This window comes from Eubalaena glacialis, chromosome 3 (assembly GCF_028564815.1).
Source record: "Eubalaena glacialis isolate mEubGla1 chromosome 3, mEubGla1.1.hap2.+ XY, whole genome shotgun sequence".
NCBI lineage: Eukaryota > Metazoa > Chordata > Mammalia > Artiodactyla > Balaenidae > Eubalaena > Eubalaena glacialis.
This window is the reverse complement of record NC_083718.1, coordinates 80,591,453-80,616,803: the sequence shown is the minus strand read 5'-3', so window position 1 is coordinate 80,616,803 and position 25,351 is coordinate 80,591,453. Positions and strand designations below refer to the sequence as shown.

General features: G+C 46.4%; 1 protein-coding gene across 3 annotated transcripts; it reads left to right on the top strand.

Annotated features, from left to right (window-relative positions):
- The first annotated feature begins 121 nt into the window (after positions 1–121).
- PMF1 (polyamine modulated factor 1) lies at positions 122–24,844 on the top strand. Of its 3 annotated transcripts, none has more exons than XM_061183303.1 (5): positions 122–282; positions 20,319–20,424; positions 21,179–21,279; positions 22,677–22,811; positions 24,328–24,844. In XM_061183303.1, exons 1-5 carry the CDS (start codon positions 122–124, stop codon positions 24,365–24,367), a joined length of 543 nt encoding a protein of 180 aa, XP_061039286.1. In that variant the 3' UTR covers positions 24,368–24,844. The 3 variants fall into 3 exon arrangements, with proteins under 3 accessions (XP_061039286.1, XP_061039285.1, XP_061039288.1); XM_061183302.1 differs by having other exon boundaries at positions 22,616–22,811; XM_061183305.1 differs by lacking the exon at positions 122–282 and adding an exon at positions 16,956–17,038 and having other exon boundaries at positions 22,616–22,811.
- Positions 24,845–25,351: the final 507 nt, after the last annotated feature.

The following is a 25,351-nucleotide window of genomic DNA, read 5'->3' as shown; positions in this document are numbered from 1 at the left end:
GCGGCTCGGTGATAGACATTCGCTGTTTCCAATCGGAAGCGCGCAATGCCGGGAACGGCCAATCGGGGGCTTCGGTGGGCGGAGCGGCCGGGCCAGTTAGCTTTGGCGGTTCTATTTCAACATGGCCGAAGCGAGCGGCGTCAACGTAGGCAGCGGCTGTGAGGAAAAAGGGCCTGAGGAATTGTCTCAGGAATCTGCGCGCCCCGGCACTACCATCTCGAGGGTGAAGCTTTTTGACACCATGGTGGACACTTTCCTCCAGAAGTTGGTCGCTGCTGGGAGGTAAGGTGGAGGAAGTGAGGCTGAGTGCCAATCTCGCAGTAGGTTGAGGTGGGCGAGAGGCAAAAAGAGGAATTGTCCCGCCAGAGTCTAAACCCCGCGAGACCAGGACGGCCCCAGAGGAACCAGCCCAGTCACGTGGGTCTGGGTTATTGATTGGCAGTCTTATTCTACCCTCAATTCCTAAGCCTCCGGAAGTCACGTGATGTTTACTAATACAGGTAATGTGGAGCACATTTAGGACAAGTAGCTACTCCTTCCAGTAAGCCTAGTTTTTTTTTTTAAATAATGGATGCACTTATAAATTTATTTATTTTATTTATTTTTGTCTGTGTTGGGTCTTAGTTGCTGCCTGCGGGCTTCCTCTAGTTGCCACGAGTCCCGGCTGCTCTTCATTGTGGTGCGCAGGCTCTCATTGTGGTGGTTTCTCTCGTTGTGGAGCAGGGGCTCTAGGCGCACGGGCTTCAGTAGTTGCAGCATGTAGGCTCAGTAGTTGTGGCTCGCGGGCTCTAGAGCGCAGGCTCAGTAGTAGTGGCGCAGGGGCTTAGTTGCTCCGTGGCATGTGGGATCTTCCCGGACCAGGGCTTGAACCGGTGTCCCCTGCAATGGCAGGCAGATTCTTAACCACTGCACCATCAGTGAAGTCCCCAGTAAGCCTAGTTTTGATTATAGGTGGTTGAGAGGAAAGACACAGGCTTTGGAGTTAGATTTAGGGTTCAAGTCATGGCCCAACTTAAAGTGAGCGAGACTTAACTGCTCTGTGCCTCTGTTACTCATAAATAAAATGGGAACAATAGTACTTTTCTCATAGGGTCGGTCTTTCTGAGGTTTAAATGAGTAAATACTCGGAAGGCTCTTAGAACAGTGCCGGCTACGTAGAAAGCATTAGACTTCTAGCTGTTATTATGGAAATAGTAATAACCTTCTTCACTGGGTGGTTGTGAGGACTAAATGTATTACCATAGAAAGAAACACTTCCTCTCTTGATTTCTGCTTTATATGAACAATATTCTAACAATGCTGTTGACCTGAATTGTTGGACACTTTAATCAATAGAAATTGATAAGAGGCCAGAGGAGAAATTCAGGGAAGGCTTTACTGAGACTCATGCTGCTGCATGAGAGAGTGAAAACAAGTTACAGGTGTCCTTGCTCATTTTTCTGAGGGGGAGTGAGCTGGTCCCTTAAATGGGGTGAGGGTAGGGGTGGATCCATTGGTCCGCTGGAGAGGTGGCTTAGGTGGTCTGCCCACCCCCTCAGTGATGCTGTGTGCAGGGATCATGTGCAGTACCCTGATTTTTCTCCTGACACCTCGAAAGTGACAGTTGGCTTTTTGGTCTTTTTGTATCTTGATCAGGATTTGCACCAACTGTGCATGTATGTAGTTATTTTTAGTCCCTTATAGTTACTTTGTATTCTGTTGTTTGAGGAGACATTTGCCTAGGTGCAAGCACTGCAGCAAAGCGTCCCAGGTCCCAGCCTGTCACAACAGTATTGGACACTTTAAAGGAAGAGTTTTGTCCATGGTCCCATACCCCAGAACATTAATGCTGAAACACTGTTATCAGAACTTTAAGGGGTTTGACCACAGCCTGTTTTCCATCCACCCTCTATGTCCCCACTACCCCTGTTCTTTGACATCATCAAGACTCTCATCTGCTCCCTATTTCCTTCCCTCCTGGCTTTAGGACTTTACCTTTCCTACAAAAACCTTATGATACATCTCTTCACTCACTGATTCACTCAGCAAATATTTGAATGACTATTCTGTTCCAGGCACTGTGTCAGGTGCTGGGGATATGATAAAGCAGACAAGGCCCCTGTCTTACATTCGGTGGGTAGAGACATGAAGTAAACAAAATAATCACAGAGTTTGGTAAGGTAATGAACGAGCAACTTGAGGGAAAGGAAAACACTAGATAGGATAGTTAGGGGATTCCACTCTGAGGAAGTGATATTGATAAAAGAATAAGAGGGAACCAGCTTTTCAAAGAACTAGAGAAAAAGCTTATAGGAAGGAAGGACAGCTTGTGCAAAGGTCCTGAAATGGTCAGGGCGTTCTAGGAACTGGCAGAGTGAGAGTAAAATCAGAGGAGGCCGCACAGGCAGGTGACAGCCTTATCAAGCAGGACCTAGTTTCCATAGTAATAAATTTGATAAAATAATTTGTAATCATTTTTATGGGCCATTCATGACACACCATCATTTTATGTCCAGGCAAGATCTCTCCATTGATTGATTGATTGGCTTTCCCTTACTCATTCTTACCCTCCTCTCTCCTCCCCACAGGCCCTGCTTTCTGTTGGCTATATGTCCTCCATTTATTCATGTACAAATGTTTTTTGGACATCTCCGGTGTCTCAGGCTCTGTTTTAGGAGCTGGAGATACAGCAGTGATCAAGATAGGAAGGTCCCTGCTCTCGTGGAATAGACTTTCTTGTGCCATAAAGAAAAATAAATCAGCGTGAAGGAACAGAGAGCAATGGGAAAGGGGTCTGGGTTAGCGTGGGTGCAGGGAGGTGACATTTGAATAAGTTTGCATCCTTGTAAAGTGTGTTGTTTTGTCTGTGTGTTTTTTTTTTAATTTATTTATTTTTGGTTGCGTTGGGTCTTCGTTGCTGCGTGAGGGCTTTCTGTAGTTGAGGTGAGCGGGGGGCTACTCTTCCTTGTGGTGCATGGGCTTCTCATTGTTGCGGAGCACGGGCTCTAGGTGCACGGGCTTCAGTAGTTGTGGCCCATGGGCTCTAGAGTGCAGGCTCAGTAGTTCTGGCTCATGGGCTTAGTTGCTCCACAGCATGTGGGATCTTCCCGGACCAGGGCTCCAACCCATGTCCCCTGCATTGGCAGGCGGATTCTTAACCACTGCGCCACCAGGGAAGTACCCTGTCTGTGTATGTTTTAAATTTATGTGAATGATAGTTGTGCTGTATATGTCTTTTTTCACTTAATAGACTTTATTTTTAAAGATCTAACCATATACTATAAATGCATATGGTTCAGAGCTCTCAGTGCTGCTTGTCATTTCATGATATGCATCCAGCACTTACCCATTCCCTATCATGGCACCTGGTTGCTTCCAGCTCCCTCCACAAATTATGCCAGGGTACATCCCCTCACAGACTAGTGCTAGAATTTCTCTGAGGTATATAATGGATTGGAATCACGGGATCCAAGGGTTTATATCTACCTATGTTTTGTCAGATTGCTTTCCAGAAAAGCTGTTCCTTTCTCCTGTGTCCTCACCATCACTGGGTATCTACCATTCTAATATTTGCTATTCTGAAGGTGTGAAAGGGGTATTTCATTATTATTTTAATTTGCACATTTCTAATTCCTCATAGGTGTGGGCAATTCCTTATATACCTCATTAGTCATTTGGCTTCCTTTTCTCTGAACTGCCTACTTATTTTCTGCAGTTTTTTTTTTTTTGGACCTATTTTTTTTTTAATTGGGTTTTTTATCTTGATGATTTGCTGGAGTTCCTGGTATAGTCTAGATATCAATCCTTTGTCTGTTTCAGACTGAAGAGGAAATAGCTATCTCTATTAGATGTTAACTTTGTCTATGATGTCCTTTGAGTAACAGAAATCCTTAATTAAATAAAAAAATTACACAGATTTTAGTTGCTTACACTTTACGCCAGGAAGATGAAGCAGAAAAAGAAATGTAGTCATCCCAGGGGACCTTCTCCCAAGCAGTATGGATATTCATGACTCTTCTCAAACTTTGCACTAACTCCGCATCCTTCAAACAGTCATAATAAATTGCTAAGTATTGCCTAATCAATTTGTATTTTAAAACCCTTAATTTTCATGTAATTCATGTTTTTCATTTTATGGCTTGTGCTTTTGAGGTCTTGTTTACAGAGGCTATACCGACGCCCAGGTCACAAAGATAATCTCCAGTGTTTTCTCCTATTGGCTATTTTATCATTTTACTCTCTACTCTAAATCTGTGATCTGTCTGGATTCAGGTGTAAAGTGGTAGTCTCAGTCAGTCTTATTTTTTTTGTTTTCCCAATCATTGTCAACTAAACAGTTCGTTCGTCCCCATTGCTTTAGGGAGCCCCTTTTATCGTATGGCAGGTCCCTCCGCCTATTGTGTCCCTGGGTCTCTCTTCTGCCCCAGATCTATTCACCTGTCTTTGTGCCAGTGCATATGGGTTCTTAATACCAAACCTTTGTAGGAAACCTTAAGTCTGGTACAGCAAGTCCCTCTTCTCTCTTCGCTTTAGAATTGACCCAGCTATTTGAGAACCTTGATTTTTTCCTTGTAAACTTTAGAATGAATTTTTCTGGATCCTCAAAACATTCAGCTGCAATTTTTGGTATGTATTTTTGGCAAATTAAGGAAGTCCCTGTCTCATTCTAGTTTTCTGAGAATTATTAAAAAGATCATGATTCGGTGTTGAACTTATCAAATGTTTTCTTCCCCAGTTAAGAAGATCGTATAATTTTTCTTTAGTTCATTAACGTTGATGATCTACATTGGTAGATTTTATGGAAGTTAAGCTATCTTTGCATTCTTGGAATAAATCTAGTTAATTATGATGCATTTAAAAAATACAGTTGGATTTAGTTAGATCAGTGTTTGTGTGCTATAAGTGAAATGGGCCTATAGTTTCTTTTTCTTTCACTGTCCTTATCAGCTTATAGAACCAAAGATATATTAGCCACATATATCCCTCTTCAGGAACGATTTATATAAAATCAGGATTATCTAGTCCTCAAAAGTTTGGAAGAACTCATTTACGTCTAGAACTTTCTGGGGTTGTCGAGGACTGCCAGTATTATGTTAAAGAGCAATGATGCAGTAGGCATCTTTGTTTTGTCCTCAAAGTGTCCCCATAGTGTTTGTTGCAGATTTTTGGTGTTTCTGTTTCTTTAATGGCTACAATTCTGTTTAGATGTTATTTCTTCTTTTGACAGATTTGCCATTTTACAGGTTCCCCCCCAGAAATTTGTCTCTTTCACCTGTTATATTTTATTAACTTGTAACTGTTTGAACTGTTTTAAATTATTAATTTAATTTTCATTATTTCCCTTTTTTCCATCATATGCTGTTTATTTTGGACTTTATGTAGCCAGAGTTCTATCTTATTAATCTTTTTAAAGAATCAGCCTTTTTTTTTTTTTTTTAATTTCTGTGTTTTGAGGTTACTGTTGGTCTCTTTGTCTTTGTATCTATCCTTATTTTTTAAAATTTATTTAGATTTATTTTATTAGTCTCTTCACAAATTCTTTCTTCCTTTCTTTCTTCTTTTTTTTTTCTTGGCGGCGCCATGCAGGTTGCAGGATCTCAGTTCTCAGACCAGGGATTGAACCCAGGCCACGGCAGTGAAAGCCTGGAATCCTAACCACTAGGACACCAGGGAACAGCTCCAAAATTCTTGAGTTGAACATTTAACTCTTCTTTTTCAATCGTTTTTGTTTTCTGAAAAATGTGTTTAAAACCATAAATTTTCATATAATTACTGCTTTTGCTGGTTTCTACAAATTCTTATATCTAATATTTTCATAGTCATTTATGTTTTTAAATTGAGATTTAATTCATATACCATAAAATTCACCTTTTAATGAGTGAAATTAGTATATTCAAAAAGTTGTGGAACCATCACCATTATCTAATTCCAGAACATTCTTTTCACTCCAGAAACGTTGTACAGTATTCATTAGCAGTCACTTCCCATTTCTCATCCCAATCTCCCAGCTCCTGGTAACCATTATCTACTTTCTGTCTGTATGGATTTGCTTTTTCTGGGCATTTTATATAAATGGAACCATATAACATGTGGTCTTATGTGTCTGGCTTCTTACACTTAGCTTAATGATTTCAGGGTTCATCCGTGTTATAGTATATATGAGTACTTCACTCCTTTTTATGACTGAGTAATAATTCCATTGTATGGATATACCATATTTCATTTATCCATTCATCAGTTGATAGACATTTGGAGTTGTTTTTACTTTTTATTGTCTGTTATGAGTAATGCTGTTATAAACATCTGTGAACAAGTGTTTTCAGTTCTCTTGGGGATATACATAGAAGTGAAAATGCTGGAGTGTATAGTAATTCTATGTTTAACTTTTTCAGGAATTGCCAAACTATTGTCCAAAGCAAGTGTACCAATTTACATTTACACCGGCAGTTTATGAGGGTTCTGATTTCTCCACATCCTCACCAATACTTGTTAGGTCTGTCTTTTTAATTACGGCCAATAGTCATCCTAGTGGGTGTAAATTGGTATCTTATAGCATCTTGGATTTGCCTTTTCCTAATGATTAATGATGCTGAGCATATTTCATGTGCTTATTGACCATTTGTGTATCGTCTTTGGAGAAATGTCTATTCAAATTCATTGCTCATTTAAAAAAAATTTTTTTATTTATTTATTTTTATTTGTGCCGGCTCTTGCAGCAGGTGGGCTCCTTAGTTGCAGCAGGCAGGCTCCTTAGTTGTGACTCGAGGTCTCCTTAGTTGTGGCTCACTGGCTCCTTAGTTGCTGCACGTGGGCTGCTTAGTTGTGGCAGGCAGGCTCCTCAGTTGCAGCTTGCCAGCTCCTTAGTTGCGACAGACGGGCTCCTTAGTTGTGGCATGCGAACTCTCTTAGTTGCGGCATGCATGTGGGATCTAGTTCCCTGACCAGGGATCGAACCCAGGCCCCCTGCATTGGGAGTGTGGAGTCTTAACCACTGCGCCACCAGGAAAGTCCCTCATTGCTCATTTTCTAATTGGGTTATTTGTCGTTTTATTGTTAACTTGTAAGAATTCTAATTTTGAGAAGTCCAATTTAGATTACTTATTTATTAATTTTATTTATTTAGGTTAAAAATTGAGAAGAGTTGTTTCTTTGGTTGCTTGGGCTTTTAGTGTCATATTTAAGAAAACATTGTGTAATGCGAGGTCATGAAGATTTACACCTATATTTTCTTCTATATAGTTTTTTTTTTTTTTTTTTTTGGTTTGAAATGAGTAGGTTGTTCAGCCCCAGAACTCCTAGAATTCATGATCAGTTTTTCTGGGTTTTTTTGTCTGACTTTTTATGGAGAGAGTTCTTTTTTTTTTTTTTTATAATGAAACTCTAGGAGTTAAGCCAGCATTTTATTTATTTATTTATTTTTGGCTGTGTTGGGTCTTCGTTTCTGTGCAAGGGCTTTCTCCAGTTGCAGCAAGCGGGGCCACTCTTCATCGCGGTGCGCGGGCCCCTCACCGTCGCGGCCCCTCTTGTTGCGGGGCACAGGCTCCAGACGCGCAGGCTCAGCAGTTGTGGCTCACGGGCCCAGCTGCTCCGCGGCATATGGGATCCTCCCAGACCAGGGCGCGAACCCGCGTCCCCTGCATTGGCAGGCAGACTCAACCACTGCGCCACCAGGGAAGCCCCTTCATAGTTTTAGCTCTTACATTTAGGTCTTTGATCCATTTTGAGTTAGTTTTTGTATGATATGAGAAAGAGGTCCAATTTCATTTTTTTACATATGGGCATCGTCATTTAATTTTATGTACTTTGTAATTTTCCTTACCATTTCCTCTTTAACCCAATGATTATTTAGTAGTATGTCATTTGGTTTCCAGACATGTAATTTTTTAAAAGTTTTCCTTTTGTTGCAATTTCTAATTTTATAGCATTATGGTGAAATAACACATTTTGTGTGATGCTTATTGTTTGGGAATTTTTGACACTGGCTCTATATGGCTAAGTCTATGGGCAGTTTTTGTCAGTGTTCCATGTACGCTTGAAAAGAGTGCAGTTTCTGTTTCTTGGGTGTAGAATTCTATACTTATTTATTAGTTTGAGCTTTTAAATTTTATTATTAAAATATTTTAGGAATTCCCTGGCAGTCCAGTGGTTAGGACTCCATGCTTCCACTGCAGGGGGCACGGGTTTGATCCCTGGTCCGGGAACTAAGATCCCGCATGCCATGAGGCGTGGCCAAAAAATACATATATATATATATATATATTTTTTATATGCTCATTTAAAAAATCTTCTTGATTGAGCCATTCATTTCTTTTTTAAAATCTCCCATCACAATTGTTTATATCTATTTTTCCCCATAGTCTATCTTTGTTGCATTATATAGAGAGGTTATTATTTTTACTAGACGCAAGGGAGTTTATTATTCTAAGAGAAATGGAAAGCCATTGATGTGTTTTAAGTCGTGACTGATCTTTTTTTTTTTTTTTTTTTGCGTGTGTGGGAGATGGCTCTCCACTGGCTTAAAAATCTGTTTATTTGAAATGCTCTGAATACAGTGACTGATCTTTAAAAGGTACTCACTGCTGTGCAGATGATCGATTGTTGGTAGGATTCTTTTAAGGTCTTTCTAGGCTTCTAGACTCTGAGTTTTTGAGACCCCAGCCCACATCATGACAAATTTATTTATTTATTTAAATTTATTTATTTACTTATTTATTTTTGGCTGTGTTGGGTCTTCGTTGCTGCGTGCGGGCTTTCTCTAATTGTGGCGAGCAGGGGCTACTCTTCGTTGTGGTGCACGGGCTTCTCATTGGGGTGGCTTCTCGTTGCGGAGCACAGGCTCTAGGGCACGTGGGCTTCAGTAGTTGTGGCATGCAGGCTCTAGAGCAGAGGCTCAGTAGTTGTGCATGGGCCTAGTTGCTCCACAGCCTGTGGGATCTTCCTGGACCAGGGATCAAACCTGTGTCCCCCGCACTGGCAGGCGGATTCTTAACCGCTGGACCACCAAGGAAGTCGGACAAATATATTTAAAAAGCATCTAGTATCTTGACTGAGGTGGTGGTTACACATGTGATAAAGATACACAGGGGCTTGCCTGGTGGCGCAGTGGATAAGAATCCACCTGCCAATGCAGGGGACACAGGTTCGGTCCCTGGTCTGGGAAGATCCCACATGCCGCGGAGCAACTAAGCCCGTTGCCACAACTACTGAACCTGCACTCTAGAGCCCGCGATCCACAACTACTGAAGCCCGTGTGCCTAGAGCCTGTGCTCCGCAACAAGAGAAGCCACCACAATGAGAAGCCCGTGCACCGCAACGAAGAGTAGCCCCTGCTTGCTGCAACTAGAGAAAGCCCGGGCGCAGCAACGAAGACCCAACGCAACCAAAAATAAATTAAAAAAAAAAAAAAAAAGAAAAGAAGATGAACACACACAAACAAATGTATGTGTAACTGTTGAAATCTGAATGAGTTCTGTGGATTGTACCAATGTCAGCTTCTTGGTTTTTGTTTTTGTTTTTTTTTAGCTTCTTGGTTTTGATATTGTTCTGTAGTTGTGTAAGATGTTAATAACATTGGGGAGGATACATTTCTTTGCAGCTTCGTACAAATCTATAATTATTTCAAAAAAGTTCAAAAAAGTTTACATACAAAAAATATTCATCATAGCTCCATGTTCAGTGGAAAATAGTTGAAAACCACCAAAAATGTCCAATATTTGAAGAATGTGGTTACGTAAATATAATAACTATCTAATAAAATACTACGGGGACTTCCCTGGTGGTGCACTGGTTAAGAATCCGCCTGCCAATGGAGGGGACATGGGTTCGATCCCTGGTCTGGGAAGATCCCACATGCCGCGGAGCAACTAAGCCTGTGTGCCACAACTGCTGAGCCTGTGCTCTAGAGACCGCGAGCCACAACTACTGAGCCCACGCGCCCTGGAGGCCATGCTCCGCAACAAGAGAAGCCACCGCAATGAGAAGCCTGCGCACCGCAAGGAAGAGTAGCCCCCACTCACCACAACTAAAGAAAGCCCGCGCGCAGCGAAGACCCAACACAGCCAAAAATAAATATAAATAAATACATTTTTTTTTAAAAGCTTAAAAAAAAAAGAATGGATTGGAGGGGAAGATGAGGGAAAGGGGAACTCCAAGAGGATGCTGACTCTTCATGATGGTGGTTTAGTGGAGGGTTTTACCATCTACTGAGATGGGGAAGAAACACTCCCCGCTGAGAGCTGGGGGAGAGAAATGGGTCTGGGGTTGGAAATCAAGACGTCTTTTTGGATAGGTTCAGTTGGAGATGCAAGGCAGCCACACTTCTGTTTCACAGCTCTTTTGCTCCCTCATCCGTCCAGCCCACTGACTGTCAAACCGAACTTCAGTATCCTGTCTGCACTCCTCTGCCCCTACACTCAGCCTCTGAGCAGCACTGTAGAGTCTCACCCATGGTGGAAAATGGTGCCTCCACAAAGTCATGTTCTTGGAATTCATGTGGGCCCTCAGTGAGCCCATGATCCTCATGTCTCCAGCCAGTTCTCTTGCCCTTCTCCACAGTAGCTATTTAAAATCTTCATCATGTCCCTCAGGCCCTTCCCCTGCTCTGCTCCCTGTACCCTCTCAGTGAAAATGACCCCAACACCTGGTTCATCGAGAGAATTGAGACCACCAGGCAGGAGTTTATACATTTACAAATTTGGCTGAGAGATGCCCAATCTTGCATCCTCCTAGCGACCTCCCCATCAATTTCCTTCCCTTTACATCCCAGGTTGTGGCTTTGGGTCTCTGCATTCCCAGGTTCTAGTTCTCCATCTCCAGTTTTTTCCTCAGCTTAGGGCAATTTGCCACCATTCCCCTAAAACCTTCCTTTCAAGGTCACTAATAACTCTGTTGCTAAATATTTTGGATATTTTTTCATCTTTAACCTACTTGCTTTCCTTGCAGCATTTGACTGTTAACCACTTCTCTGTCCTTGATATTTCTCTCTTAGCTTGCAACACCATTCTCTGTCCCTTTACCTCACTAGTTGCTCCTTCTTGGGCTCTTCTTTCTCCACTTGTTCCTTAAATGTGTGAATATTGCCCTTTCCTTACTTCACCTACACATGTTCATGATCACATCGCATTTGATATCTTGCAGCTGCTGAAAGTCCTTTGTGACTGTTCATTGCTCCTTACCATGGCTTCCAAGGCCCCACATGTTCTAGCCCCTGCCTACTTCTTGTTCCCCTCTCTAACTATACTTGGTCATACTAACCTCCTAATTTCCTAGAATGTCAAGAGCTTTCCCACCTCAGGGCATTTGCACTTGTTGTTTGCTCTGCCAGAAATGGTTTTCCTCCATCTCTTCCCTGACCTTCTCTAAAGCCACCTTTCTCCCCTGGTTATTCTTTATCATGGCACCATATTTTATTCCTTCATAGCACTTATCACAGTATATAGTTCTACTGTCTGCCTGTTTGTTTGTGGTCTATCTTCCCCACATAAAACGTAAGGTCCTTGAGGACAGGATCTTATCTGTCTTGTTCACCACTCTCTACTCATTGCTTATTATGGTGCCTGGCACATAGTAGACATTCAATAAATAGTTTTGGAATAAATGAGGGTTCCCAAGACACATCTTCCTCCTGAGCATCAGACCTCTATCTCTAACAGTCTACTACTAGAAATCTCCACTTGGTGTCCCTCAGAACATTAAGTTCAGCAAAACAGGATTTCTCCTCCCTCTGTGGTCCCAAACTTGGTTGAAGATACCACCATCTACTCATTCTCTAGGCCAGAGATTTGGGAGTCCTCATTGACCGCTTACTTCCAGTCAGCCACCAAGCCCTGTTCGTTCCAGCCTGTCTCCTCAGTGTCCTCTGCATCCTTGTGCAAATGCTTTAGTTCAGGCCCTCACTATCTCTCATAGGATTGTTGCACCAGCTTCCAAAATGGCTCTCCAGCTTCAGTCCTGCCCCCTCCAGTCTACAGCTCAGATTTGAGCATGTCTTTCTCCTGCTTAATTGGCTCAGGGTTGCTTCCAGAATCAAATGTCAGCTCCTTAGCTTAGTGTAAAAGGCCATTAACTCCTTGGCCCCTCCTGTCTCTCTAGCCATGGTCAGAACCATGGGTATGCAGCATATGCACACTTGCGTGCAGGTGCAAACACACACGCACATAAGCTCTTCTGCATTGAGTGCTGCACTGTCCCCCCACCCTTGCCACCTGCTCTTTCCACTTACTGCTTCTCGCTAGAACGGCCTTCCCCTCGTTTGGTTAAGTAGGAACTTATGGCTGGTTTCCACATAGAAAGGGCTCAGTAAAATGTCATGTATGAATACAGACTTTTAAAATGTATCCAAATACTTGACCCTCTCCCAAGTCATTAGAAGTCCTCAATCCCAAAGACCAAGTATTTATACCGAGGACAGGAATCTTTACATAGTAAAAGCTAGTTTATTCACATGTCATTTATCCAAATGGATATTTTAAACTGCAGGTTGGTTTTCCCTACAACTCAGCATATTTTTCACATTCATGTTAGCTTAACTAGGGGGGCAAATTATATGATGCACTCCAGAGTGACTGGAAGATTATTGGCCTTGCTGGGCTATCAGATCTCACAGACCCACAACCCTGTCTTCAGTTAGGGTGTCTTCCTTTCATTGGATCGGCTGACGCAAAGACGCCTGAATCTGTCCTTTCTCAGGCTTCAGAACATAGAAACGTGGCCATGTTGGAACTTACCATTTGCGACCTCTCCCTTGTCCTCTGAAAAGGATTCTTTTCTGTGCTTACAGCCTCCTGGACCTTCTGAGAAACAGCTATTCTCTTAAAGCAAGCAGATGAGGCTTTCTATGTTTTGTTATAAATCAGGACCCGCCAAGAGAGGCAGTTGGTTAGAGTTGGTGTTGGTGGGGTCCCGGTTGAAGTTAGCACTGTTTGGGGTACCCATGGCACCTGGCAGCTGTGCCACATGTGTTGTCAGTGCCGGGGGGGCTGAAGGGAGTGAGAGGTGATTGACAGTTCCTAAGTTCTTAGATGCCAGACTGGTCCAGTGCCTGTCCTGGTCCAGTCTTGCAGCCTGAGATGTGCTGCAGAGTGTGATTTGTGTAAACTGACTTAAAGCCTACGTCTGACAATGACCAAGGAAGGAGAGCTGATTGCATTTGTACATGAACTGGTAGAGTTTTGAACTAGTGGCAGAGACTGTTGGTGTTCATAGGAAACAGTTTTTCACAGGAAAAAGAGTGGTTTGATATATAAAATGTTCCGATTAAATAAGTGTTTCAGAAATATCTCACCCTCTTTGAATGTGCAGATGATGCGTGCTACTGGCAGTGATTAGTTTCTGAAGTGTGGGTATGACTCACCAGACTGTGGTGTGCGGCTTCAGCCCCATCATGCTGATTCTCTCTTCTTTGTGTGTTTCCAGATCATCTACCTCGCTCTATCCCCACTGCGTCTGCCTTGCTCAAGTCGGCAGTTACCTCAGCTGTGCCTCCTGAGTCTACCTTCACATAGCAGCCGGAGGGAGCTTCTAACATATAAATATGATCTTGTCCCACCCCTGCTTAAAACCCTTTTCTAGCTCTTCCCATCATGATACGGTCTAGACTGTATGTGTCTGGCCTACCAGCCTGCAGACTGTGTGTCTTGGAGGCCAAGGCACCTGATCCAGAGCAGATGGTTCCACCATGTCCCAACTCTGTGACCTTGGACAAGCTTCTCTCTGCCTCAGCATTCGCATCTGAAAAATGGGCATGGTGATAATAGACCCTACTTCATAGAGTTATCGTGAGGACTAAGTGAGTTACTCCATGTAGAGTGCTTAGACCAGTGCCTGGTTCTAGTCAGTGCTCAGTACACATTTCCTGTTATTACATCTTCATACACAGGTATGCCTGTGCACTCTTCAGCTGCGCTGCCAGGACCTTCTGTCCTCTGACCGACTCCTGCTGCTCTCATAGGTCTCAGACGTTGCTTCCTCCAGGGAGCCCTTGTTGGTTGCATCACTTGCAAATATTTTCTCCCGGTTCGTAGGTTGTCTTTTCATTTTGTTTATGGTTTCCTTGGCTGTGCAAAAGCTTGTAAGTTTGATTAGGTCCCATTTGTTTATTTTTGCTTTGATTTCTATTGCCTTGGGAGGCTGGCCTAAGAAAACATTGGTACAATTTATGTCAGAGAATGTTTTGCCTATGTTTTCTTCTAGGAGTTTTATGGTGTCAGGTCTTATATTTTAAGTCTTTAAGCCATTTTGAGTTTATTTTTGTGTATGGTGTGAGGGAATGTTCTAACTTAATTGATTTACATGTGGCTGACCTCTTATTTTCATCAAAGAACACTTTTTTTTAAAATTAATTTTATTTATTTATTTATTTATTTATTATTTATTGGCTGTGTTGGGTCTTCGTTTCTGTGCGAGGGCTTTCTTTAGTTGCGGCAAGTGGGGGCCACTCTTCATCACGGTGCACGGGCCTCTCACTATCGCGGCCTCTCTTGTTGCGGAGCACAGGCTCCAGACGCGCAGGCTCAGTAGTTGTGGCTCATGGGCCTAGTTGCTCCGCGGCATGTGGGATACCCCCAGACCAGGGCTCGAACCCGTGTCCCCTGCATTAGCAGGCAGATTCTCAGCCACCGTGCCACCAGGGAAGCCAAGGAACACTTCTGTTTTCTTTTCCCCCTCTTGCTTTCTCAGTCCTGGAGCCGAGAAAGGGGGAAGGGGGAAAGACCAAACAGAGAAACCCCTTCCCTTCCCTCCCCTCCCCTCCCCTCCCCTCCCTTCCCTTTTCTCTGCTTTCTTTTTTTTAAATAAATTTATTTATTTATTTATTTATTTATGGCTGTGTTGGGTCTTTGTTGCTGTGCACGGGCTCTCTCTAGTTGCGGCGAGCGAGGGCTACTCTTCGTTGCAGTGTGTGGGCTTCTCATTGCAGTGGCTTCTCTTGTTGCAGAGCACAGACTCTAGGGTGCGCGGGCTTCAGTAGTTGTGGCTCGCAGGCTCTAGAGCGCAGGCTCAGTAGTTGTGGCACATAGGCTTAGTTGCTCCGCAGCATATGGGATCTTCCCCGACCAGGGCTTGAACCCGTGTCCCCTGCATTGGCAGGAGGATTCTTAACCCCTGCTCCACCAGGGAAGTTCGAGAAACATTTCTTAATGAAACAGGGCAGCTGTACAGGTGGTGGTTGGAGGGTGGAGAGCATGAATTTCTGTCACTGCGCTCCCCAGCTTCTATCCCCAGCTTCTATCCGTCTTGGTCTGTCTTTGGCCTCCCCTCCTTTACTGGTCGGAAACGCCAGTTCTCACCCGCCCTCTGGCGGACAGTCTGTGGAACAGGCGTTCAGTCGAGCAGCAAGCCGGTTACCATGGAGAAGGAAGGCAAGCCAGGGCTTCCTTAGCACTAGTACCCGTGTTTACTTGTCTGTGCCTCTGTCTTTCCATTCCTACACAATTTATCTGCGTATATAAACTGACACATTGACTAGCCACCAGAGTTTGATTCTGGCCTTAAGTACTTTAAGTTAAACTTGTGTGATAACTCAGTTTACAATGAGTTTTTAGTGCAGTAAAAGACATGCTTTATCAGTGAGTTCAAAAACAGTGATGGTATCTCAGATATTGCACAAGAAGTATTTAAGAGAAAAAAATAGGTTAAAATCAGTTAATGTAGTCATCTCTGTTTTGAAACAGTAAATGCAGCTTTTAAAAGTTACTTTCATTGATGACAAATGTGGCCCTTTTCGTGGGACCACAGCATAGCCTTTTCTTTGTAGTGGGGGCCAATGGGTTCTTCCTGCACATGCAGTTGCAACCAAGATGCATTTACTAAGCCCCTGCCTTCTGCAGACTTCTCAACCCTGGGAAGCCAAGTTACTGACTGTGTTCTACACTTCTCAGGGGGTGGTGAGGACTGTTCCTTTGAGAATAGTAATAATAATTGTAGCTAACATGGAGCATTTCCGGGTGTGCTCTGCACTGTACTAAGTATTTATATATGTAACCTCATTTAATCCTCACAGTAATTTTGTGACTTATGGATAGTTATTATCTCCATTTGACAAAAGAGGAAACTGATGCTTCTAAAGGTAAAGAAGTTGTCCAGGATCACTCAGCTGATGAAGGGTAGAGGTAGGATTTGAACCTAGGCAAAAGGACAGGCAGTCTTTAGAGCCGTACACTTACCCAGCACAAAGCTGGATGGCCCCTTGTGTACCCTTGGAAGGCCGAGGCCAGGAGACCGTTCCAGCAGAGGGCAAAGGGGGGCTTGGCAGAGAGGCTATTGGGGATGCTCTGTGAAGAGGACTGCTCTGTCCAAGTAGCCCAGGCCCTGGTACCCTGGGGTCCAGGGTAGGGGAGGTGGCTGGGAATGGACCAAGCCTGAGGCCATGCAGCCCAGGTCTCAGCTCAGCCCCAGTCGCCTGGTCTACAGCATGTCTTGAGTGTGCTATGTATCTAACACTGTTCTGGGTACCCTGGAAATCCCAGCGCCATTGCAGATGGCGTCCCTATCCACAAAGATAATAGAGTTTACATGAGAAGATAAAAGTTGACATTTGGATGGGGTGGCAATGAATGTTTTCTGAAATGCATCACTTTTCCTGTTTCTCTGTGAATGTATGTTTTTGCGAAATTCACAAGGGCATTCACAGCATTCCCAAGTCTGCATTGTCTCTCAAGAAAGGAATCCCTGGGGGCTGGGGAGAGAGGGAATTGCATGAAGGTGATCAAAAGATACAAACTTCCAGTTATAAGATAAATAAGTACTAGGGATGTAACGTACAACTTGATGACTACAGTTAACACTGCTGTATGGTATATGTGAAAGCTGTTAAGAAAGTAGATCCTACGAGTTCTCATGACAAGGAAAATCCTTTTTTTTTCTTTCTTTTTTTTTGTTTATATTTGAGATGATGGATATTAACTAAACTTATTGTGGTAATCATTTACCAATATATGTAAGTCAAATCATTATGCTGTATACCTTAAACTTACAGGGTGCTGTATGTCAATTATGTCTCAATGAAACTAGAAGAAAAGAAACCTAAATGTCCATCGATAGATGAATGGATAAAGAAGATATGGTAAATATATACAATGGAATATTACTCAGCCATAAAAAGAAATGAAATTGGGTCATTTGTAGAGATGTGGATGGACGTAGAGTCTGTCATGTAGAGTGAAGTAAGTCAGAAAAACTAATATCGTATATTAATGCATATATGTGGAATCTAGAAAAATGGTACAGGTGAATATATTTGCAGGGCAGGAGTAGAAATGCAGACGTACAGAACGGACGTGTGGACACAGTGGGGGAAGGGGAGGGTAGGATGAATTGGGAGATTAGGTTTGACATAAATACACTACCATGTGTAAAACAGACAGCTAGTGGGAACCCGCTGTATAGCACAGGGAGCTCAACTCAGTGCTCTGTGATGACCTAGATGGGTGGGATGGGGGGGAGGGAGGTCCAAGAGGGAGGGGATAAATGTATACATATAGCTGATTCACTTCACTGTACAGCAGAAACTAACACAACATTGTAAAGCAATTATACTCCAATAAAAAAAGAAAAGAAAAGAAAAGAAATCACTTTCCTCCGGGCCTCCAACCTGGCTGTTCTCCCTCCATGTCCTTGGAGCATATGTTTCCCATCTTGTGTGTTTGTAACAGTGTGCATGTTTCTGGGTCCTTCACTTTCACTGAAGTCTCAGATCCCAAAGGGGACACCAGAAGGGTTGACGGGCAGCACCGGTGGGCAGAATTATCCTCACCCCTGCCCTGGGCCCTGTCTGCTGCCAGCCGCCTGAACTGGGTGGAGATGCACCCAGCTCAGATGCGCCTGGTGAGTGGGCTGGGAGGAGGAATAGGATCTCCCGTGTTTGAGCCAAACCCATTTCAAGCCACAATTACCCGGTTTCAATTCCAGTTGTGCTTTGTCAGGCGTCATGTATCCCTCCACATTCCTCCATGTAGCCACAGACTGCGTGGCTCGTGGGGCCAGTGGCAAAACAAGATGTCTGGGGCTCTGCTGCGGGTTGAAATGATGCCTGTCATCTTTGTATTGTCCTTTTGGTACCTAGGTTTAGCCTCCAAGAGGTACTGATATCGAATGTGTACCCTCAGAAGGATGGGAGACTGTCACCCTTACCCAGAGGTGTGCTGGTAGGTGCGTACAGCCAGCTCTCCTGAAATAAAGCCCTGGCTTGCAGCGTTTGCCAGTTTCTGAGGTGCAAATACTCCTAAGCTTACCAGCGTAGCATCACTACACACAGTAGAGAAGAGATGGGCAGCAGCACACCTGTTTCCACAGATCGAGACCATAGATGGAAACAGCTTCCAGAGCAGAGTAAAATGTGTAGAATGATTAGGAAGTCATATGTTTTGAGCAGTTATTATCTTTTTTTTAAAAAATAAATTTATTTATTTAATTTATTTATTTTTGGCTGCGTTGGGTCTTCGTTGCTGCGTGTGGGCTTTCTCTAGTTGCGGCGAGCGGGGGCTACTCTTTGTTGCAGTGCGCGGGCTTCTCATTGTGGTGGCTTCTCTTGTTGCGGAGCACAGGCTCTAGGTGCGCGGGCTTCAGTAGTTGTAGCACGTGGGCTCAGTAGTTGTGGCTCGCGGGCTCTAGAGCGCCGGCTCAGTAGTTGTGGCACACGGGCTTAGTTGCTCCGCGGCATGTGGGATCTTCCCGGACCAGGGCTCGAACCCATGTCCCCTGCACTCGCAGGCGGATTCTTAACCACTGCCCCACCAGGGAAGTCCCGGTACCTTTGTTTTTAATATAATTTATTGTAACTTTGTATAATTTAATTTTCAGTAATGGCTGTGTTTAACAACTGGCTCACAGATTTCCTGGAAATTTAACGGTTGTCTCTTGCAAGCCACTGTGAGCTGGCCTCAGCACACCACTGCTCTCACACTGCACCTGTTTCAGAAGACATTGTTTTGGGGGTAGGAATTGGGCCAGGAGGCCCAAAGAGCCATGAGAAAGGGAGGACCCAGTAGTGACTCCCTGGGTGTGGTGGGGGCTATGCATGGGGTTCCAGGTACCTAACCCCCTGTTTGTCCAGAGCCCAGCAGCCTGGCCCACATGGCTGAGGGGTATCTGGGCCCATAGCGAAGTATCAGGGTGGGTTTTTTGTGTTCCAGGACTCCTCCTCAGACACTTTTTGCAGGTCCCTTGAATGTTGCTTCATCAGAGAGGGCTTCACTGACCACCTCCACACTTAGAGGTGATCCCCATGGTACACCCTCTCAGCCCCATGACCCTGGTCCTTTTCCTTCCAGGCACTCTCCACAAGTAATCTTCTCCACATTCACATGTGAGTTTCTTTGTTTGCTGCCATCTCTTCCTCTACTGGAAGCTCTAGGAGGGCCGTGCCAGTCTCACTGACCCGGAGCACCCAGCACATAGCAGGTGCTCAGTGAATACTTGTGGAGGGGAAGGGCCTGAGAGAGCAGGCTGAGAGACACGCACAAAAACGAGGAGGGAGAGGAGACAGCCATTTACCTTATTTGAGTTTCTTTTTCCAAGAAGAACAAGCCGTTGGGAGTGTACTGGGTACCCTTTGACCTTTCCAGCTACAAGGGGTGTATCTGCTGCCAAGTGACAGAGACCTGATTTTAAATGGCGTGAACAATAAGAGAAATCCATTAGCTCACTAACAAGAAGCCCCAAGGTAGGGTTGCTCCAGGTGGGCGTTTTCAGCAGCTTGATGATGTTCTGAGAGACCCGAGTTCTTTCCCTCTTTCTGCTCTGCCTCCTTAGGGTAGAAACTGTGCTCTCAGACCAGGCCCTCTGTGGTTGCCGGGAGCTAGAGGCATCACCTGGATATAGTCATTCCCTATAGACATCAGTTCCTTCCTGTGTGGCTCTTTTTAGGAGTAAGGAAACCTCTCCCAGAGACCACATGTCCTGTCCTAACGCAGCCCTGCAAGGGGACTAGAATGACCAGAGATTCTCAAAGTGGAGTGCCCAGACCAGCAGCACCAGCAGCACCTTGGAGCTTGTTCAAAACTGAGCGGGTGGGGCCCAGCGATCTGAGTTTTAACAAGCTCTCCTGGTGATTTGGTGCTTGGTAAGGTCAAGTTTAAGAACCACGGCTGGCCTAATTGTGACCCACCCTTCAGAGGGAGACACCTGAACTCAACTGGGGCTCTGCTGAGAGGAAGTGGGGAGACTGGTGGGGCTGAGCCATCCTCAGAGACTGGAGCTGCAGATGAGACACTTTGCATCCACTGCCTTTCACCAGCGCCATGAAGAAGACAAGGCTCAGAGTCCTGTGATGAGGGGCAGGGCTGCCCAGGCAAGAGCCAATGACTCTGAACCCCCCAACCTTTGCCTTCTCTCCTTCCCCCCAGCTACCAGAGATTCACTGACTATTACAAGTGCTTCTACCAGTTGCAGCCTGAGATGACACAGCGCATCTATGACAAGTTTGTAACTCAGTTGCAGACATCTATCCAGGTGAGTGGCAAGAAGCCCAGCAGGTACTATTGGCTCGGGTCCTGCCTCCAGATCGTCAGCCCCCTGAAGGCAGGGACCCTGCCCTCAGCCCCTCTCTACCCTCAGTCCCCAAAACTGTCCTCTGTGCCCCCAGGCTGCAGTGGCCATCATCCGTTCCCTCCAAATGACAGGGGTGTCTTGAATGCCCCTTCTCTTTGCCCTGTGTTGTAATGGAGTTTATAGTTGTTGTCCCACCTGACCTTGTGAGCTCAGCGAGGGCACGCCTGGGTCTACTCCTCCGTGTTCCTCCAGCACCTGGTGCAAAGCCTGGCACAGAGGAGGCACTTAGCAAATTGTTGAATTCATTGGAACTGCATACCGGAGGGGATACAGAAAAGGACAGGATTCCATTCCTGTCTTTAAGTAACTGTGATCCCTCTCGGGAGTTTAACTTCCATGCTGTCACACTCCAGGATGGGCTTCGTTAAGCATCAGAATGTGTGTGCTGTCCGCAAAGGGTGCTCAGCTGTGGGGGCAACAGCAGGGATGCAGCCTTCAGAGATGATGTGCAGGAGGAGAGGCTTGCTGCAGGCTCTTTTTAAATGTATTCTATTTTATACTTTATTTTCTTAATTATAAAAGTCACATGTAGAAACGTTGGAATGTTTGTATAAAGACAGAACTTAAATTAGCTAAAATTTTACTAAGTGCCATTAGTAGTTCAGCATATGGAATTGTCTGGTATTACTATAGCTCTTTCCTCTTTTCTCTTCAGGAGGAAATCTCTGAAATCAAAGCGGAGGGAAACCTGGAAGCTGTCCTGAATGCGCTGGATGCGATTGTGGAAGAAAGCAAGGACTGCAAGGAGCCGGCTTGGTGAGAAGGGTGATGCCTGCTCCCCCGGCCACGGGAGGGCTCGCGGGGAAAGAGGCAGCATTTCACCATCTTGAAGGAGCTTTTCTGATGGACCCATATGCATGAGACTCTGGGCTCTCAGCCCCTGAGAGGACCTTGTGACAGGGACAGGTGGAGAGGACCAACACCAAACAGTGACCCCGAACAGAGAGACAAATGCATAGCCCCTCTGAGGGAGGAGAGCTGGGGGCAAGCGCATGTTGTCCAGGGGGTTGAGGTGACTGGGATGAGAGAAATCTTCCCGGGGAGCTCATTTCAGGACCCATCTGGCCTGCAAGAGAGAGGGTAGAGGGAGTGGGATGAGGCACAATAGCGAGGTTTGGAGTCTTATGTCGATTAGTCTGTCCCAGGCATCTGGTTTTTATTCATTTGTTCATTCAACAAATACTTAGAAGCACTTACTATACGCCTAATACTGTTCTAGATGCCAGAGATTCAGCAGTGACTAAGACACGAAAGACCTTCTCTCCTGGAGCTGTCATTCCAGTGGGCAGCCCTGCTGCCAGGTTGTTCTGGGCAGGATGGAGAAGGAGGCCCTGGGGACAGGAGTGGAGAGTTGAGGCCACCGAGATGGCGAGTGGCCTGAGCTCCTGCCTCCTGCCTCCATTCCCTGCCGGAGTAGAATCCTAGGTCAGGAGGAGTAAAAACCGTTTTTGTGCTTTTCAATTTTCTAATGCTTTGTGACATTCATAACTTAAGAGAATTAACTTTTATAACTGAGAAAGAATTTTTAAAGAACCTACAGTGGCTTCTACCCCACTGCCCATCAGAACTGACCTATCTCCCCACTCTGGGCACTCAGAACCCCCTAAACTCTTGCCTCCTCAGACCTATCTTTCCTTTATCTTCTCACATTAGCCAGCCAGGGCCTCTTGGGGTCTGGGCCTGCTCTCAGGCCGCCACCTTCCCCCCATCTCTCCAGCTCACAGTCCCATGGTGTGGATGCACCAGCAAGGCACATGGTCACAAGGACCGAGGAAAGTCATCTCTAGCCCTGGAGGTTTACAGCTGGAGGGAGTGTCTGTGGATGAGGAGGAGGGCTAAGGTGCGGGTTGGTGAGAAGAGGAGAGATGGGTTCCTGGGAGCTGAAGCTAAGGGACAAGGGGTTAGCGTTCCCCTCAGGAGCAGGAGCCATGCGGTTGGGTCTTGGGAGTGAGAGAGACCACAGGAGAGGCCTCGAAAGCCAGCCCAGCTTGAGGCTGAAGGTGGGAATGCCACTGACTGGGTTTGGAAGGAGAAGCCTTACCGCACACGACGACTCCCTGTCCCCACCCCTGCACCCCCTGCGGCCCTGCAGGCGCCCTAGCGGGATCCCAGAGAAAGACCTGCGCAGCGCTGTGATGCCCTACTTTCTGCAGCAGCGGGACGCCCTGCAGCGCCGTGTGCAGAAACAGGAGGCCGAGAACAGGCAGCTGGCAGATGCCGTCCTGGCCGGGCGCAGGCAGGTGGAGGAGCTGCAGCTGCAGGGCCAGGCCCGGCAGCAGGCCTGGCAGGTGAGTGTCCCGGCCCTGCCCTCAGGCACGTGCTCCCCTGCTGCAGCCGAGGAGAAAACGGGCCCAGAGAGGGCAAGTGACTTGCCCAGGGATGGCTCCTCCATGTCAGGGTCAGGGTTAATCCTCTGTAGCCATGGTGGTTCTGCTCCACATGACCACTGCCCAGTACCTTTAAAATGTGTACATTAGAATGACTTCTAGAGCCGTCAACATACCTGAAACATCCTCCATGCAACAAATATGTGTCCTTTGAGGGTGAACTTAATTTCTGAAAGTGGCCCACAGTCACTTGGGGCCAAGTTGGTGAATAAGGGGGAAGAGAGTAATCAGGCTGGGTGACGCAGATAGCACACGTGGCTACAGAGTGATGAGATGGATTTTCTCGCCGGCTCAAAATGTAGTTCCAAAAGAGGGTTTTTAGTGGGGCTTGAACGGTGGCCCATTATTGGGTTCTCTTCATCACTTAGATGTCCAACTTAAGTTTACCTGTGGCCACTCGACAGCTCCCTTCCTGGGGCAGAGCCTCCTGTTCCCGAGGGGAATAAGTCCCCAGATCCATGGCTCTCAGGTCCCCTGGTCTCCTTCCCAAGACCAGTCGGGGCAATCTGAAGGCCCTGCCCCAGCCTCAGCAAGGCCCCAAGCCTCAGGGAGGCGGCAGCAGGAGAAAGGCTGGTGCCTTGCGCTGCTTCCTCTTACCTTCACCCCCTCAGCCTCCTCCTGTAACACACTGGCCCTGGGGGTGTGTAGTCTAGTGTAGTGTAGTGCAGTGGCCCAGGCTCTACACAGCAGACACCCAGGTGGTATAACCGAGGCCCCAGCCTAGCGCCGTCTACTGGGACAGGTTCCACAGTTGAGAGTTGTGTCTCGGGTACTCTCGGGGCTGCCTTGCTGAGTCCTCCGGCTGCTCTGCCATTGGTGCTTCATCACCATGAGGCCAAGGGTCACTCCCCTGTCTAGGCTTTGGCTTCCAGATTGGCCAAATAGTGATCCCCAACGCCCTGCCAGCTCTGACATTCAGTGCTTCTATTCTAAGAGGAAGAAGGAAGTCCCCTGCTCTTATAGCCACACCTCTCCCATTACAGCTACAGATGCTAACCATTGTTTGAAGTGGGTCAGCTGGATTGAGTGTTCAGTGCTGAGCCCTGTGTGGGCTCAAAGAGCCCTTTTTCACTACAATTCCCATGTCTGTAGCCCAGCTGAAAGTCCACTTAATTTAAGAAAGTTTCTCTGCTAGAAATCTCCGGTGAGGTCAGAGGATTGGGGGACACTTAAGGGGCCCTTTTTGAAAATCGGCTCTGCTCTGGGGGGCCCAGCCTAGGTGGCCATGGCACCCAGCCTGCCATAAACAACTGCTGAGTGGGGCGGATTTCCTAATATGCCCTGCTGGGCCTGTGATATGAGTTACAGACCCCTTATCATCCTGGGGGAAACCCAGGCCTGGAGTCAAGGACAGTGGAGGGAAAGGGTTTGGATTTTCTCATCTCCCAGTCTGTCTGTTCTCTCTCATTGATGTCAGGCTCTACACAGAGAACAGAAGGAGCTGGTGGCCGTGCTGAGGGAGCCTGAGTGAGGAGGAGAGGGCCCGGCCCAGGAGCAGAGGGCAGTCAAGGTCAAGGGCCTGTGGTCCAGGATGCTGGGCCTGAGTGAGCTGCCTCCAAGAACAGTCCCTAAGCAGTGATGGAATTTGCCGGAGAAGGAGGCCTCAGCTGTCTCCACTGCCGTTGTGCCTCTGGGGTTCCCTTGGGGTCAAAAACACACACTACCTTCAGATTCCTCCCTGTTTTCTTCTAACTTTAGGATTCTTGGCCAGCTCCTGCCTTGGGAATTAGGCACCATGCTTCCTCTCCTTTAGGTTCAGGCCAACCCCCCACCCTACCCCCATCACACATATCGCCTATTCCTGAGCCCTCCCTAGGACCTGGCTTGGGGGATCTGTATTCAGTTTCCACTGATTGCCCCCTTGCTGGCCAGCCCAAGGGCCCTTGCCATGTTCTCCCCACATCCGCAAATAAACTTCCTCCACTACACTGTAATCTGTGAGGATGCTCCCTCTGCCTGGGCCTCTCCCAGGACTCTCCTGGGCCAAGATCCCACCCTGGACTCCAGAGTCCTGGCTCCAATCGAGGCCCCGGTTGCAGGGGTCCGAGAGCCTCCAGGCTGGGGTGGGTTGGTGGGGGGTGTATCTGACCATCATGTATGGAAGGGCAGTGAAGCCCCTTGTCACAGAAACCAGGAGCCTTGGGTTCCCTGAGGCCAGGACAAGCTGCTGGGGGGGTGTCACTCTGTCCAACTGCGCCTGCCCTTCTCTTTGCCTTGGGTTGATTCTGAGAGGCTCTATGGTGGGCCTCCCTAGGTGTTTGTTTGCGCCTGGTGAGTGCGCGAACATGGAGCAAGTGGGCCCTCCAAAGGCTGGGACTTTGTCCTCTGGCTTCTCACAACCCCCTCTTCCCCAGCCAGGGCCACAGGGCATCAGGAGTGACTTAGCCAAAGGCAGGGTGGGTGTTTCCTCCAGACTGGAGGGTGAAGGGGGTGGGTATGGG

Bases quoted from the DNA above. Each gene is read 5' to 3' on its own strand.
- PMF1 (XM_061183302.1), top strand. From the start codon at position 122: ATGGCCGAAGCGAGCGGCGTCAACGTAGGCAGCGGCTGTGAGGAAAAA. The intron at 283-20,318 runs GTAAGGTGGAGG...CCTTCCCCCCAG, and splicing joins AAGTTGGTCGCTGCTGGGAG to CTACCAGAGATTCACTGACT. The intron at 22,812-24,327 runs GTGAGTGTCCCG...CATTGATGTCAG, and splicing joins CCCGGCAGCAGGCCTGGCAG to GCTCTACACAGAGAACAGAA.